Raw genomic sequence first — 17,839 nt, 5'->3', positions numbered from 1 at the left:
ACAAATACTGGTCAGTAAAGACCAGTTCTTGGGAGGCTTTGCTCCAATATTGTGGCACGTGTGTAATTCATGCATGCACAGGAAAGATTGAAGAGGTCTGCACTAAAACTAAAAGTCAAAATTCTTACTGGCCTTCTTCATTGAGCCAACATGTTACTGTTAAACCCTGCTAGCTGGACCCACAGCAGTAAAAGTCCTCAGAGCCAATTCTAGAAACACAGCATGACCTTGTGTCCTCACTTCAAAGCGTTCTCCCAGCTGCTTCACAACACTGTCTTGACATATTCCATGTATCATGTGAACCCTGTAAAACTGCGTTGGTTATCTGCATGCATTAAGTTACTCAGTATTAATGGTCTAATAGGGGTTTAAAGAGCACCAAGGCTGTATTATAAAAACTGATTTAGTGTCTGCTGCCAGATACTAACTCAGGTTTCTCAAATTAGCTCATTCCTCTTCTGTCCGGAGACTCAGGCTGCACACAGCTTGAATGCATCAAACCTTAAAACCTAAATGCAAAGATATCTGTTGCATTTAAACATTCAAAGTTCATTTAAACGGCTGAGGAATGCTTTAACCCCTACACACACTATTCCAATGGTTTCCAAGACAATCATATGAATGCACCACTATCACAGCGCTGAAATACTCAAGCAAAAGTTATCGAAATTTTGTTTGAGGAAAAGTACAATTTGCTTTCAGAAAATTTAAGTATTAGAAGTTAAGTTACTCAATACACAGAATGGACCATTTCAGAACAAATATATGTAAATGAATTATCCATCCATTATCTATACACCGCTTAATCCTCACTAGGGTCACAGGGGGGCTGGAGTCTATCCCAGCTGACTTAGGGGGACACCCTGGACAGGTCACCAGTCTATCACAGGGCTACACTTAGAGACAGACAACCAAGCACACTCACATTCACACCTACGGACAATTTAGAATCACATATTTTTGGACTGTGGGAGGAAGCCGGAGAACCCGGTTAGAACCCACGCTGCACGGGGAGAACAAGCACACTCCATGCAGAAAGATCCTGGGTGTCCTCACTGGGACGCAAAAAGAAAAACAGAAGAACGATCCGCACACCAAACAAGCTCCCTTTGACAATTTATTGCCGTGACGTTTCGAGCAAAATGCTCTTCCTCAGACTGCTCACCGGGACGCAAACCAGCGACCTTCTTGCTGCGAGGCAACGGTCCTAACCACTGATCCACCTTGCAGTTCTAAATGAATTATAGTTACTGATATATTAATGGACATATCACTTGAAAGTTGCAGGTTGTAAATGTGGAGCTGGTTTTAACTTCTTAATATCCTGCTAGGTTTAAGTTATAAATACAACCACAATAGCATAATACGTTAATTCTATCATGTAAAATAGCATCTAAAGCCAAGTGTAATGGGGTGAAAAGTACATCTACCTCCCAAATACAGTGGATTAGAAGCATGAAATACAACAGAACGTCTACAGTTGTCTCAATTATAGAACAAACTGAAGGAAAATCTATGAAATATTCACTTTAGATTTACTGACTGTCAAAGTTTTAATTTTAGATTCTTCAAAGCAGCCACTTTTGGCTCTGTTAACAGCTTTGCACTCGCTTCATTTTCTCAACCAGCTTCATGAGATTGTCTCCTGGAGCTTTTCCAACAATCCTGAAGGAGTTTCCACATGTGCAGAACACTTGTTGGCTTCCTATTCTCATCCAAAACCGTCTCAGCTGGGGTTAGGTGGGTGATTGTGAAGGTCAGGTCACCTGATGCAGCATCACTTCATCACTCTGCTTCGGGTTCAAACAGCTCTTACGGAACTTGGGGGAGTCGGATCGCGTTGCTGCAAGATGTTGTTGGTTACGTGTTGACTGATGTCGAAACAAGTTACACCAGCAAAGCCCCGCCGCAACTCCTCCTCCATGTCTCATGGTGGGAAACCACACATGCAGATAAAATCCTTTCACGTTTCTGCATTCTTCTGACCAAAGTTCAAGTTTTCTCTGCTCTAATGTCCATTCATTGTGTTGCTTGGTCCAAGCACTTATTCTTTTTCTTGGTCTCCCTCAGTTGTGGTGTCTCTGCAGTGGTTCCACCACAATGGCCTGATTCACAGTCGTCCTCGCAGTAGCCAACACTAGTATCACAGCTGGAATAGTCACCATGGCCTGTTCCGCTAACTGCCTCACCAGAACTGGCTAAAACTCCTCCCTAGTCTTCAGGTGGCACTTGTGGTGGGTATTTACGCACTCAGACCCTGCAGGCCTGGCGAAGCAATCGAGAACTGGCAACCGCGGCTGCAGCCTCGGATGTGCCCCCGAGACAACCGCGCCAGCCGCCTTCTCACCACGCTACCAAAACCCCCCCAACAGACTCCAAGGGAATCTGCTCTGAAGCTTAAACAGGGACAGGACCACAGGAACTTACCATAAGTGTGGAGCTACAGAAACAACAGAACTCCGACACGTGCACCAGCATCACAGCCTGGGGACACAAACCCTGTCTTCTGAGCAAACTGCTGGATTACTTTAGATGCAAAAGCCGCTTAATCCGACTCCAGAAAACACTCACCACACATATTGTCTCCTAACAACCAGACTTATGCAGTTGTTCACCAAGTCTACCTGCCAAAATTGGATCTACTAAGGTGTGCCTTGCATCTGTTACATCTTGGCTCAAAAACTGTAACAAAACCAGGAGACAACTGTGTGGTGACTAAAAAAGGAGGTTTATTTTAACCAAAACCAATCAAAAGCTCTATCAAACAATCAAATAAAACCTGAAAACCATGCTGCTGGTGTTCCTGGTGAAGGGAGGCTCTTGTCAGAGAGATCTTGTTGCATGATGGAGGCCTTTTACAGCAGAACTGCTGGGCCCAGGTGTGGCTCAATCAACTGATGACCCTCATCCAGCCTCTACATCAAAAAATACAGGTGGAGGGTCATCACAATATATGCTAGTGTCTGGTTGAAATGCATCTGCTGTTTGAACTCCTGGAAGCACCGATGTTCACTCTGTTAAGTGTTGATTTGTGACTCTAGTGAACGTCTCTGCAGCTGAGGAGGCTCCTGGTCCTCCCTTCTTGGAGCGGTCTTCACGACAGCCGCTTTCGTCACAATGTTTGGATGTTTTTGTGATGGCATTTTAGAAATTTTCAAAGTTCTTATCATTTATTGACTTAGCTCCTTAATATGGATTAATACAGTGGTTGATTTGGGCTGTTTGCTTGATAGCAACACCACCTCAGCACAACACAAGTCATGATCTCGAACACATATTTTAGTTTAAGATGCATTTCTGTACAAGAAACTTCTTTCTGCTCCTGTAATTGTAAAAAAATGTACTTACTCGTATCACTGCACTACAGCACTTGAGTTTATGTTCTTGCAGAGAAATTAAAGTGAGGCCTGTACCTCAAGGCAGCACTCACATCATGTTTAACTCTGAGTTTCTCTCTCTCATTGATATGTCGCCATGGTAACTTATGCTGCACACCTAACCTGATCTGGAGCAGGTTATGTTGGACACATATGAATGAAGCGCCTCCTGACCGGTGTCTTCTGTTGGAAAATGGCATCACCGTTGCTCAAAAATCTAATTGAGCCCGGTGAGCAGATAGTGAGGGGAAGGTTTATAGAGACGACTTAAACCCTTTGGCTTTCCTGAAGAGCAGATTTAAGACAAAGGTTAGTTGATTCTAAGCAGAGGGAACTCTAATCTTCTTTTGGTTTTTTCCTGTTGGCTGCCAACAATTTCAGAACAATTGTTCTATTAGCCTTTTAGTGCTGTAATAAAAAAGAACAGGGCCTGAATAAAACCTTCCACTTGTTGACCTAATTAGAAATGCAGACAGCCTAGCCCCTGCTTAAGGTTATGTTTTTACATTTGTTCTCGACCTTTCCAAAAAATTGTGTAACTGCAGCTGAAACAATAGGGCAAAAAAAAACAACTGTCTCACATGCCACAAGAACAGGCTACATCTAAGCAACAGCTTTCATTGAATGATCAGCTGCAGCCTGATTAAAGTCAGATCTACTCGTCCCTTACAGATGGGGAGGTGATATTGATAAGTCTGGTCAGCAGGTTTTTATCAATTCTGGCTGCAGCAGGTGTGCTGCTTTTAGCTGGAATACATTTCAGCAATCCTTGTATTGGTTTAGGAGTATTGTTTGTTCTCTTTTTGTGAGAAATGTGCAGCTCTTAACCTGTCCATGTTGTGAACGGTCATCTGGTGCCAGCTTTGCCCGCCCTTTTGTGTGGACATGCTCAGAGATTGATTCAGAGACTCTGGCCAACTTGCTGAGGTGACGACCATGTTGGTGTGACCGCTAAAGATGTATTTAGTTGTTTAGTAAAGCCAGATATAAAGATACTCTAGATAACAGTCAACAAAATACTAATTAAATAGATGGACACTGAATCAATCTAGTAGACTACTTACATACCTTTTAGCTTTTTTTTAAACTTAATATTGCAATCACATTTGTATCAGCTGCGACACTTTATCGAGGCCATTGGGTGCACGCATTTTAGTTGTCCTCAGCTAATAACAACACACAGCTTACAGTGTCTCTGGCTCAGCATTCCACCCGGCCTCAAGACGTATGTGGGGGCATAACACGTGCCTCCATGTCCACATTTAGCATCGCTGCAACTCTTGAAGGGCAGCAGAAGCCGAGCACACTCATCAGGGTCAGTTACCTTCTCACACTAGCGCTGACTCATGACTCTGGCACGCTGCTGTCGGGGAGCCAATGCTGGTTCAACACAAGTCTGCACATGGGTCGAGTCTACACGTGTCTGGATGCAGCAAACGCACCAGCGGATACTGTAGCATCTATATATATACATACAGAGACACAGACACAAGACGAGTCTAAACTTGTGAGATGCATTCTGTGCTTCAGTGAAGAAGCAACAACAGCTGCTGATAGCTTAAGAGCAGAAAAACTGGGCAAAAGATCCTCATTTACATATTAAAAAATGAAGTCTAAAGTAAGTTGAAATGAAGCAACACAGCAAACTGCAATTCCCGTGTTTGCAGTGGGCTCCAATGTGCCATTTTTCAAACAAAGCAAACCATGCCATGGAATAAATGAGCTCCGCGCAACCACAAACACGCCAGGAATGGCCTTGATGCACACGATTTCACACTAAATCACATCAAATGCTCGCCACTTCCTTTTAATGCCAAGCGACAATGGCGATGAAACAACTCCAAAGCGAACAAGAAGTGTGTTTCGAATTCTGCTTCAAAACAGGATACAGAGGGATGACAAATGGGAAAAAAGAATCACCAGACATATTTTTGTTTTTTTAGCAGTGAGGAGCATATGGCAGCCAGAAATGCCTTTACAGAATAAAATCTCCATCAGTTCTCCTGGATTGTAATTCAAGCTGATTTAGAAAGCATCACTTTTAGGGTTTGTTATATTTAGCAAGACCTCTTTTATGACTTTGAGGAAAGGTGGTGAAATATGCTGAAAATTCTCATTTGCATCTTACAATGCAGATGTGCAGCAGACATTTAGCAGATTTAAAGTCATGTCACTTCGGGGTATAAATGAGCATTTGCAGGAATGTGAACATACCTGCTGGAGGGATGTGGCTGAATTATGCAAAAATAGGTTGCTTCCTTGTACGTTATGTTTGATTTGGTGACAGAACACAAGAAGTTTGGTTTCATTTAAATATTCAACGTGCTTGCCTGAGCCTGGCCTGCTCTAGAAACCAACACCTGAAATAAAATACAATCACAGAATGCTAAATTAGAAACAGCAAAATATTTATTCACCAGTCAAAACATAAACTTCAAAATATGAGGTCTGACGACTGAACTCCACACAGTGATGCATGCATGCCAAGACTTCTGTTACCCGACGACGTTTGTTTCATGGTAACCTTTTAAGTGCTAAAACAGAATGGGTGTACTGCACATACTATACTGGCTTCTGGATTTCTATTGGAAGGGAGGGAAGGCTTTGTTATGTCGGCAATAAAAACATAGTGACAGTGATTTGAAACGTACTTTGTTTGAAATCAGACCCAAATTTACACATTAGGTGGGTTCCGGAAAGCAAAGAGAGTTTCATAAAACATTGTAGTCTAAAAGGTGACACATTTTCAACGGGAGGGGAGGTGTATTAGTCAGTGAATGTAAATAGGCATGTCTTGGAGAAGAGCTTGCAGCATTCATGCAAGATGATGGGTGTTTTTGGTACGTGTTTCTTTATCAGGGAGTGGGATGAAGAGTCTATCCGAACTGGGATTCTCCCTCAGTACCAAGTGGCTGAAAACGGGTGGCAGTGGTTGTGGTGGGTTATCAGTTCTCGAGGAAAGCCACGTAGTCAGTGAGTCTGGCCAACTGCTGCTCATTTGGAACCAAAGAAACAGGGGGAGGATCTGTTGAGAGAGAGAGAGGAGAAAGACACAGAGGAGAAGTTGAGTCAGAGGGGGATTCCTTACTGGGCCAAGTGCTATCGATCTTCTTGCTCTCTCTCCGGTTGTGCTCGGCTGATACGGCCCACGTGGTCCAGCTCAGCAGGAACCAGCAGGTTTCATGTTCACCACGATGTCCACATCTGCGCATGAGCTCACCGCTTCCACCGGCCTGTTTATCAACACTACCTGCACAGCCTCCCCCATGTGACCGCAACACTTTACATTCATCCCGAGCACAGTGATTTCCTGAGTGAGATCTACTCAACAAGCAAAATCACCAAGTGCTGCTAAGTTCCAGTGGTTGCGTTGTGAAAGCCAGACATTTAAAGAAAAAGAAGAGAAAAAAAACAGACGAGTGGGGATTAATGGTGAGTGGGTTAGCGGTGGACATGTGTGCAGCAGATGCTACAGTAACGCAGAAAGGTCTAGTGATTACAGAGAGGAGGACGGACCGCAACCTCCTCCTACATGTCCTCGAATCAGACGGATCAATCCGTGACCCTGTGAGTTGAGGACATGTCATGACGTCAAATCAATTCTGATAAAATAAGGAGAGAAAAAAAAAAGGAGCAGAAAAGTTTGGCGAGTGTGAACATATAAAACATTTCAATAGATTCTCAGAAAAGGAAAACGTCATGAGTCTTTCATTGAGATTGACATGCCTCCTAAATCCCTGCTTGCAACATTTTTATGTGTCTAATAAAACCTCGGAGGAAGAGAAGCAGGGAGGTGGGTGAGGGTTACTCCTGAAGACAAAATCAACACGTTGTGATGGGTACTGTTTAAAAGACCAATACTGCCACCTACCTGGCTTTTTGGGCATCACCATCCTGGTAGCGGGGTCGGCCTGCCAGCCTTGGCTCACCACACCTTTGGACAAAGACCAGGAGGGAAGAAAACAGTCATTAGTGAATGCAAACATGGTAATGCAATGGAAATTACCTGCATTACACCCTATAGGATTACTTCAGCTGTTTTTTCTACTAAAAATCTCTCATGTTCTAGTTATTTGCACAAAATGATTCATGCTCAGATGTTTCCGGTTATGCCATATGGTCAGTCTTACCCTTTACTGCCTCTTCCACAGAGTAGCCCACGAAGGCAGCGAAGTCTTCTGCTGTGATGGAAGTGTACGCCTGAGCTACGAGACCGTACGCCCTTTGCCGCGTGCTCTCTGTGAAAGACATCAACATCAGATAGGTGCATATGGAGTTCATATGGGCTAAATCTGTGCTCTGGTTCTATTTAAAATGCACAAAGTGCACGGGCAGCAGTGGCTCGCTGTGATCCTCCAGCGTATGTTGCAGCATTTTAACGTGGTATTTAAGCATGATGTCTCGTGTAAACAAAGCTGCTTAATGAGCAACAGCACTGGAGGCTGAAGACGGAACAACAATTAATCAGGAACGAAAGGTTTGTGAAGCCGGGGGCTGTACTCTGCTACGATCATCAGCAATCATGGAGGAGTGTGTTTTGGTAAAATGTCAAGCTAATGCTGGAGGTCTGCACAAAACTTTTAACATTTTGAGTTTGTCCTAATCTTGCAATTGTTTCCACTTAAAGTTTGGTTCTGGTAGTTCTGTAAGTTCGACAAGTCACTTCCTCTCACTCCAAACAAGCACACGGTCAGTTGCGGCTCCAGATCAGAAGCTGGTCTTGGTTTTAAAAAATTAAACAAAGTTTGTCTCCACAAAAGCTCTGCATTGTCCTTCTTCAACTGCTTTGACCATCTGGCTTTGATTCTAACCAAATGGGGCATTTTGTTGTTGGAGAGCTTTTGATTTGACCGTAATGAACATATGAGCTAAAAGAAATTCCATAATCAAGGATACTTAACGCAACATCTTGTTAAATGAAGCATTGGGAAGACAAATCATGGATGGCATACGCAGAGAAGGGCTCACACCACAGACCACTGACATCTTTATCAGCAGGCACTAGCTACAGCTTCCAGACGACCCCGTTTATCTTGACATGCTGCTGTAATTGTTGAGATTAGTGTAGGAGTGACGGGGCCTCATGACAACACACAATAGCATACATTTGCTGCCGCTCCTGCAGCTATCACGTAAATGCCTTAGGGTTGTGGCCTTCGGTGTTTTATAGCCTAGCAACGGGTTATGTGTACCAACAGTCAGCCCTGAGTCTGCAGCAGTAACAATAACAAGTGGGATGAGAAAAGACAGCTGTGTAGGGGAAGGCCGGAAATTTTGTCAAGAGCTCTTTCCCATTCTAATGTCCAAGGAGCTTCCTGTCCTCTATGTTATTGTACTTGTCGAAAATGAAGCAGAAAAGTTAAAGATATTCACCTGGAAAACATCGTGAACACTGAACTTTTATTCTGTTATGATTTTAATCAAGTTGCGGTTGTAGAGTCATATCTGCAGTTCATGTTTAAACATCACGGTGATTTAAACGGAGCATTATATTGAGGACATATGGATAAAGTGGTGCTGTTTAGTTGTTGGGGTGTTCACCTCTGATGAATAACATTCCCCCCCTTCTCAGTCAGCATAAAACTCCCATCTGTTCAAAGTAAACTACAGGTCATAAAACTGCTTGTTGTGTTGGAACAACCTTCTGCAGATTAGTGCGCTCCCAAACAAGCAAAGCAGGTCATCTAAAGGGGCTTTCTGAAACTCAGTCCCTTGGAAGCCATGTATTTTTACCGTGGCCTCTTGACCGCTCGAGGATGGCTCGTGTGCCAACCGGAGCGGCCTTTCTTAGCGTGCCCTTCTGACACTTCAGAGTTGGGTTGGAGCTGCTGAGCAAGATGTCCGCGAGTGGGAGGATGGGAGTTTTATGGAGGAGAAACAGGACCTGGCCTGTCCTTCTCTGACAGTCTATTCCAGGGCTGCTATCATTTCTCACCCTCTCACCTCTTAAAAATAGCCCTCACTTTTCACCAGCAAAGGCAAAGCAGACAGGACATGGCAAGGGCTTTTATTTTTAAATACAGCCGATTGCCAAGTAAGAGCAGCGACAGACTGGGAAACGTTTTGACGGCAAGAAAAGCTATGCAACCAAAATAATACTTGGTCACCATAGGCGTTTTTCTTTTTAATGCCCCCTTCATTTAAAAAAATAAAATAAAATCATGTTTGAAATTAGGCCTAACAATAGAGCAAGTTGGTGTTTAACTTCATGCAGCTTTATTCCACGAACCAGAAGAGACACATTTGGTAATTACAGACCAATCAGCTGATCACCAATTAAACACAAACTGACAAAGTGAGAAAGGAAATCTACTAAAATAAACATTTCTATAAGCTACACATGAAGAACATGATCAATCTTCAGACATTCTGTATTTACATTTCTGTAGACCTATTTTCCATTTAACTGGCTTCAAAGTACAAAAGTATAAAAAGATGTTAAGAAAAGGTACGAATACGACATTCAACTTAAATATTGCACTGACAGTAGTGGCAAGCCATTTAGGCCACGTCCATCCTAGCCTTATATTTCATTCAATATCCAACGGACAGTCCTTGTGATGAACACTTCCTTATTTCAAAAAACTTCCTAAAGCACGTATTACAATACTAAAGTCCATAACAACTTCTGTTTTCATTATTCCTCCTCTTCCTCTTCCTCCTCCTCCTCTTCTTCCTCTGCATCCTCAAATTCATCATCATCACCACCACCAACTCCAAAGTCCATCTTGGAAAGGACTGCTTCAACATGCTCTGTTGCCACAGTGAAGTGGTCCATCTTCTCAAAGCCTGGCTCTGGTCTGTCTTCCCCCATTGAGGATTTGGCTGCATCTTTGGTCTGTGTGATAAGGCCCTTTGAAGCCAAAAGAAACTCAGCTGCTCCACTCTGCTCCAATGCCCTCACAGCCGAATCTGTCAGCTCCGTAGTAGCCTGCAGTCGTTCACCATAACGCTGAGCCAGTGCCCGCAGAGCTGCCACCTTTTCATCTTGCTCTTTCCCAATCTGCTCCAGTAGAATGGTCTTGCGCTCTTCTAAGACAGCGTATAACAGATCGAAGCGTTCACCCAGCCCTTGCTTAGCACGCTGAGCGTTGTCTTGTACGGCACGGCAGGCATCTTCCATCTGGTTGAGGAGAGCCTGCAGGCGCCCATTGCTGGCCACCAGGGTATCAATAGCATTACTCAATTCACCTTTCTGGGTCTGGTAAACACTTGCTAAAGGGGCCACCTCGCAATCCTTATGCTGGCCAAACACTTTGCACATGGAGCAGGTGGGCACCTGGCAGGTCACACAATAGATATTGATTTTCTCATCTTCATGCTCTTGGCACAAAGGTTCTTTGGTTTCTTTTGGCTTCAGGGTGGTTTCTGTGCTTCCACTGTTGCTGCCTTCTTGCTGCTGCTTATAGATGTCGATGATATTTTCCACCAACAAGTTGCGCTGGAGGCCATGTACGCCATGGCGGTCAAGCACGACCTCAAACCGGCAGGTAGGACAGCGAAAGACGCCACCAGAAAAGCGGTATGGGTTGCGCGAGTCATACAGGTCACTGGCACAGCTACGGCACAGGTTGTGCTGGCAGGGCAGGATGACCACGGGTTTGGTGAACATATCCAGGCAGATGGGGCAGCTCAGCTGTTTCTCAAGGCTATCCATGGGGCTCGGAGGTCGAACCATAGATCCTGTCCTCTGGACGTCCATTGTGCAAAAGTCTTTGACTATACCTAGATGAGTAGTTTAGCTGATTTCCACAAATTACTTTGGTGGAGAGCAGACTCTGAGAACGTCCTCTTTGCGTTTCCTGTCACTTGTGAAATGCTGATATCTATTCTGGTTTAGAGCTAGCAGCTCTGTCCTTTATACCAGCCCCTCACAGCTGGTGACACCCGATCCTCTGCGCCAACCAGAGCACACATTCCTGCTTACTTGCCGGCCGGGGATCTTTTCACAGAATTGGCCCCCTCCTACCCAGTGCAGCATGTGTCACCTGTCCCAGTGAGCTCTGTGTCCCCTTTAACAGTGACACAAGTGGTAGACGGAGCAGAGACAAACAAGGTGCATGTGACTGGTGCAGAGGAGCCCCACCTGGGACAGCGAGCTCAGTCTAATTGGTAAACAACTCCATGTCAACATCCTGTGACAGTTGTTTTTCCATTTAATCTATTTTGATTTGTTGTCATTTGCCTGGTTTGTTATGTATAGAGGCTGCTTGGTTGAGAGTATTTTACACATGCTGTTGACATAAATATTTCAATCTGAATTAACTGATGACACTGACAGGTCTGATTACTTCTGTTATTAAAGTAGATTAATATGACATAATGAAGTTTAAAAAAACAGCAACTTGCTAATAAATTCTTCCCAAAGTTCACAATGTACGTATTTGTCTTTGTTTCTTTTAAAAGTGAATATTTTAGGGCTTCCACCTGTTGATCAGACTGGATAAAAAAATGTTACCAGGTTTAGGTTAAACAGGATGCTGGAACTTGGCTCTTGTTTTTTAAATAGCAGCTATTTAGATGTAGCAAAATATTACTTTAACACAAACAATGGTAAGACAATAGTGTCAACAGTCAATAGAGTGTATGAACCGTTCCAATGGTAAATACCAAGTCATTTACAAAGACCTGTATACTGATAATGTCCCTTTACAAAAAATATTTTATTAATACATATATATATTTTTAGGGTAAAATGTACTCATTTAGATTCAAACAGTTAATTCCTCATGTGCACCACACCACCAAGCAGCCATTATCGGTGGTTACCTAAGTGTCTTATGACATACTGTACGTCAGCATCAATGGCAGATCAACACAAAGTCCGGTAAACATGAGGGACAAGCTATTCTTAAACTCTTGCACAAGGGAACCATCACATGGTACAAGTGCGACAATTTTATACAATAATGTTTCCGCAGACTTTTTTTTTTGATGTTAAACTATGTGTAAAATCAAGACACACTATAAATCCCTACATATTGTGTTGTTTTATCACTGGGACACAATTTTCTGTGCTTGTACGAGCAAGTAGACTGAATGTCAGAGTACTGTGTTGTATCCACTTGAACTTCTCTTCATTGTACTAATAAGCCATACTGCTGGAAAGCAAAGTGCTATAAACAGTCAAATTTGCTGCTTTAAGTTCTTAACATGTTTTATATCCCCACTCATGCTGGATTTCATCACAGCTGCAACTGTTATCAGCTGCTGCCCCCTGCTGACTGAGATTCTGAATCATACAACAGGAATGTAAATGTTAATTTAGCACTCCTACACGGGAGTTTCCCCAGAACTAACTGTGCAAATCGTATATATAGTAGTGCTATTAATGTGAAAAGCTTCATGAGATATCAAAGTAATGGGGGTAAAAGATAAGATGGGACATGTTTTTGGTCGTTACCTCGCAGGGCCTCCATGACCGGAAGGATATTCTCTGACCATTGGAAAGCCGCGATGGCTGTGTAGATCCCTGGAAAGTCTCTCTGCCAAATGCGCTGGCCAACAGCCCAAATAGCTGTTAATTCAGGGTTTGCCTGTATGCAACAAGTGGAAAGCATTTAGCATGATACGACTGACACACTTGTGGTGGTTTACATGCTACAGTCAAGAGCCTTCACACCCAGATACTCTGGATGCTTAATCGCAGTGGTTACATTCTGTAACTCTCAACTGAAATGACATTTGAAACCCAACTAACTGTGGTGTATTTATTTAAGGTGAGGCTTTTAATATACAATCTGATGAGAAATAATGATCTGACTGACATCGTAGGGTCACAATCTAACGTTATACCATTTCTTATTTCCCTCAGGTCTCTAAGCAGGCCTAGACTGTCATCATGGGGACTGAACTATTTGCCAGCATTTAGGCAATTAGATGAATGAAGACATCAACTATATGTGTTAATAATAACATTAATACTTTTTAATTTCTTGAGCAATGTTTCTATAAGCACAAAGTAATTGCATAGAGGTAAAGATGGTGTGTTTTCAATATTAAATACAGTGTGGTCAATGTAATATGCTTTGGCTGATGTCAAAGTGGCTGATTGTTTGCATATCAGACTCCTCTGTACTATGCAGTTTGATTTTTCTGTCAGATATTGCAATTTGACTTGCAAAATACTTTTTTAAAGTTAGCAAATCTTCAGTTCAATATTCACCTTCTAATAGATTTAAAACATGTGATGAAGCATTAACACTTGAGACACCACAAGCTCATCTCATTTCACTAGTTTTAGCCTCCTCAACTCCTCGATCTTTCGGCCCATGACTAGAAAATCCATCTTGGATCATAACAAAGGACGTTTCAACTCCTAAAATGCATTTTGAGGATCAAGGGGCTGCTGGAGGAGCTAGGATCAAGGATGCACAGGTGTGTCCTCCCTCTGTCCTTGATTGTGTCTTTATTTCTATATATGTACACAGTACTATTACGCGTGCCACGACTATTGTATACTTCACATTGGACGTTAAATACAAAATGATGACATCTGTACATTTTTGTCGTGACTTGAATTCTAAGTAAAAACATAAACTACATAATATCATACACAGTGTTCTGCTCCTCTGACAGAGATCAAAAAACACAGTGGTAGGTTATTCTAAAGCAATGGACAGATAATGCAGCTGTGCCACATGCCATATTTAATTGATGTCACTTTAAACTGTCACTCCGAGGTCAGGATGTCTCATTTTGTTAAAATCCTGATGCCTCAACTCCTCTCTCCTTGGATCTCCTCCTCGCCTAATCCTGCTTGAATCCCCAGTGGTAGGAAAAATAAAACGCCTGGAGAGCAGTTGAGGAAAGGAATCGAGGATGTGCAATTTGAGAAATGAACCATTTACACAACAGCATAGACCCTGGGTCAGATGGGCTACAAAATGTAAGAGATTCAACAACAAGACTGGGATTATATCAGTTGAGCTGCAGCATACATGTCTGAACCATACAGTACAAATTGATGAATGAGCAGCATAAACAACTCCTGCAAGTTTCAATCTGTTCAAATTAAATAAAGCAAAACAGAAAAAATGCCATGTATTTTACTGAAATGGATTTTAGCACAACTTCCTTAGTGGCTTTTCCATATGTCTTAACATGCTTACCGATTTTATTGCTTGTGGAATCCTCTTCCATAGATACCTGGCATTATTCCTGTTGGGCCAAAGTCGACGCAAGTTAGTCAGTACAGAGAATAAAGTTTTACATTTTATAGTGTCATCCAGCCCATTTTGCTATATGGGAGTCAAGTATGAGGTTCACTCAGTCTTCCATTGGCATTAACACCCAACACAATCTTTACATGAAGAATTCTGCAAATACACACACACGCAAAACACCAACAAATGCACGCAGAGCAGAATTAGGCAGATACTCATTGATGATAAACATTCAAAAGAAAGAAATTTAACATTTTAATCACTTGGAATCCTGTCCCTTTGACAATTTCCATTTCAAAGCCTTTCAAACCAAAGAGCTGAGTCCAAAAAAAAAAAAAAAAAAGAGTCCGTCTTCTCACACATACTATCACCAGGCGCAAACACACTTTGCTTTACAAACACTCAAGAGTAAAACAAATTACAACCCAATGTCAAGAAATCTATTGTGAACACTGGAAATACTAAAACAAAAACCCAAAGCACATTAAAATGCTACCTGGCACTGAAAGTGATTAGAAATTGCCAGAATTTCTCTACTGGTGGACACATGCAGCAGGAACAGATCCTAACCAAGTACAGGATCAATGACCACACGCTGGTCATGACAAGCAAAAGAAAACAGAATGTGTGGTCTCTGTTGGACAGAGAGACAGAGATACACGCCCTCCGAAAATGTAAAAAAAGTCAATGAAATAAGGAAAAAAAACTTTAACTAGTTCAACACAAACACAAGTTCAATGCTCTATTTGTAATGTTATCCCTTTCAATCAGGGATAGACCAGCTACTCAAGTTATTATTTCATCCAGGAAAAAAAAAAATATAGATATGTATTGCATACATGTATATACACATACAGATGCCTCCATCATTAATAAAAATCCTTGCGGACACCACTCAATCAGTTACAGAAGACACACACACACACACACACACACACACACAGCTGACTTACATGTCATTATTGAGTAAATACAGCGCCAGCAGCTGAGCGTAGACTTGAGGTGTTGCAATGCCCCCTGGAGCCTGTTGAAAATAAATGCAGGTACGAAGTTAAAGGTTCAGCCTGAGATAGGCAGAAAACCAAACTATTTATACATCTCTAAGCAAACCACGTTTTAATACTTTCAAGATAAATCGCTAACACACGTTAGCTACGTAATGCTAGCTACAGCCTGCAGCACCAGGCGCCCACTGTTATTATCTCCAGCTTCCACAAACATCAGAATATTGGTCCCTTCCCCTACACCACTACCCGTGTTCATAAAGATAAACTGTCAGGCTTAAATTTACTTGCAGACACACTTAGCAATAGCTTCCAGCGCCATAAGAGCTTAAATAAAACAGTACTCTTATTAGCTGCAGCTATGTTTACCAACACAAGACTATCTACCAAGCTAACAAGCGATGCACTATTTGCTACTAGCAAACGCTAAACAGTAACGCTATATCCTCCACTTTAGAGAATATCTCTGGCAATGTGGACGCAGAGCTGGTTAAATTACGAGCTAACTCGCCCGGTAATTCGCTTCACAGTGTTTGGAAGTGAAATAAGCCCTAAACATGCTAGCTCCTTAGCCACAGCGCTAGCATAAAACATAAACTAACTGGCCGGTAGCAACATTACCGTCACGTCTTGAGACACAGACAGCCTGCAGGGCGTTAACAGCTTACACAGAGAATGTTGTACTTTGCGTGTCGATGCTTACCTCCAGTTCCTGAGCTTCACACTGCTCTAATAGTTTGTCAAAATTTTCCTCCATAATCACAGCAGTAGGCATGATGATGCCTAGCCGTGAACCGGGAACTTCTTCTTCTTCTGTGTCTCTGCGGGACGCTCGGGGCGCTGCTGCCCTCAGCTGGACGAAGCAGGAACTACAGCGAAATGCACCGTTCCTCAATTAGTTTTTATTTTTTCTTTATACTTCTCAAACAGCTTTAATTGTTAAATTTGGGTGCACTGTACTGTTTTTTGCTGTATTTAATGTAGGGAGAGTAGTCGAGCCACTCCATGTTTCTAGAAAAACAGCAGAAGAAACTGGTCATGTGACCAAACATTTTGGAGGAGATATCATCAAACTCTCCTGTTGAAGACAAGGAGCACATGGACTATGAGGTGAGGACATTTTAGTTAACAAAACAGTTTTTTTGCTGTTCAAAGTAAAACTTTTCATGTTTATGGTTTCATGAGTGTTGTGTCTGAACAATTATTGAGGCATTTTAAACAATTTTACATGCCTCAGTGCATTAGTGAGCTCCAATAAGAGGCTAAACTGTTAGCAGGATGTTAGCTCTACACTGCCTGGATGATGCACTGTTGATAAAATGATGGCAGTGGGGTTCGTTAGGCCAGAAAGCCAGTGGCTCAACAGACTCCTGTCTGGATGGAAGGACAGTTTTCACCTTCAAGGGAAAGGATGAGGGAATCATCTGTGGAATGATAGTGATCAAGAAACTACCAAAAACCTGGGGGAAGCAGCAGCAGGAAGCAGAAGTTTATATTCCCCTGCAGTGTGGATCAGTGGCATGTGGAATAGTTTTCCAGTGGTGTGATGAGAATCACTGTGGATTTGGAGTTGATTTTTGCAAATTTGCCTGTGTGCAGCACTGACAAATGTGATGTTCTGTATTAGCCCAGTTCTGTGAGAACTGCAGTCAATTTTCTTCTTTTCTAACTTGAATTTTGTTCTAAAAATGTGAAATATGTAGATTTTGTTGAATAAGATAGGTCTTCAGAGTTGTAAACGTTGTTGATGTTGAACAGGATTTTGCTCGAAAAGAGGTAAAATCTTTAGGCCTTATGGAAGGAAATCTGCCTTTAAAGTTGTACGTTTTATTTTTAAATATAACTTCTAAGAGGTCATTTGCTATTGAATTTGTCTTGGTTTGATACAGAATCATATGAGGCATGAAATGTTCAATTTCACTTCAACAGTTTACCCCGACGTATTTTCTCCAAAGGCTCAATTTACCGCTTGCTGGAGGCAAGTTGAGGCAAGTTTTTTTTTTCCCTGCGGAAAGCCATACTTTAAAAATGGTTTATTTTAGATCCAAACCAATTATTCCCAGGGATGCCCCCCATCCTGAAATATATGTACATGTTTTATTTTTAGACATTACTGTCATGCTTCTACTGTAAAGACACCTTGAGTAAAAACTGGTTCATCTTACCCCATTCTCCCCTAATAATGGTAATGTAATAATTGAATTAATTATTATCATCATTATTATTTCACCCTTGCCTTGAAGGTACTTTAAACAACATCTGTGTATGAGAAGGAGCTATCTGAATAAACATG

At 42.2% G+C, this 17,839-nt stretch overlaps 2 protein-coding genes across 2 annotated transcripts; both read right to left on the bottom strand.

The window, feature by feature from the left end:
- Window positions 1-5,764: 5,764 nt before the first annotated feature.
- On the bottom strand, window positions 5,765-16,363 carry cops8 (COP9 signalosome subunit 8). Its single transcript, XM_008295690.1, has 7 exons — window positions 16,250-16,363; window positions 15,496-15,566; window positions 14,489-14,537; window positions 12,781-12,913; window positions 7,508-7,615; window positions 7,249-7,311; window positions 5,765-6,402 (listed from the first exon to the last, which is right to left on the bottom strand). The coding sequence occupies exons 1-7, from the start codon at window positions 16,319-16,321 to the stop codon at window positions 6,323-6,325; spliced, it is 576 nt and encodes a 191-aa protein (XP_008293912.1). The 5' UTR covers window positions 16,322-16,363; the 3' UTR covers window positions 5,765-6,322.
- On the bottom strand, window positions 9,571-11,211 carry trim63b (tripartite motif containing 63b). Its single transcript, XM_008295689.1, has one exon. It carries the CDS (start codon window positions 11,077-11,079, stop codon window positions 10,015-10,017), a length of 1,065 nt encoding a protein of 354 aa, XP_008293911.1. The 5' UTR covers window positions 11,080-11,211; the 3' UTR covers window positions 9,571-10,014.
- Window positions 16,364-17,839: the final 1,476 nt, after the last annotated feature.

The sequence above is a fragment of the Stegastes partitus genome, unplaced genomic scaffold, assembly GCF_000690725.1.
Source record: "Stegastes partitus isolate 25-593 unplaced genomic scaffold, Stegastes_partitus-1.0.2 Scaffold1070, whole genome shotgun sequence".
Lineage (NCBI taxonomy): Eukaryota > Metazoa > Chordata > Actinopteri > Pomacentridae > Stegastes > Stegastes partitus.
The sequence above is the reverse complement of the archived record's forward strand: the minus strand, read 5'-3'. Positions and strand labels throughout refer to the sequence as shown.

Bases quoted from the DNA above. Each gene is read 5' to 3' on its own strand.
- trim63b (XM_008295689.1), bottom strand. From the start codon at position 11,079: ATGGACGTCCAGAGGACAGGATCTATGGTTCGACCTCCGAGCCCCATG.
- cops8 (XM_008295690.1), bottom strand. From the start codon at position 16,321: ATGCCTACTGCTGTGATTATGGAGGAAAATTTTGACAAACTATTAGAG. The intron at 15,567-16,249 runs GTAAGCATCGAC...TATTTTCAACAG, and splicing joins GTGAAGCTCAGGAACTGGAG to GCTCCAGGGGGCATTGCAAC. The intron at 6,403-7,248 runs GTAGGTGGCAGT...CTCTCTCAACAG, and splicing joins GGTGATGCCCAAAAAGCCAG to ATCCTCCCCCTGTTTCTTTG.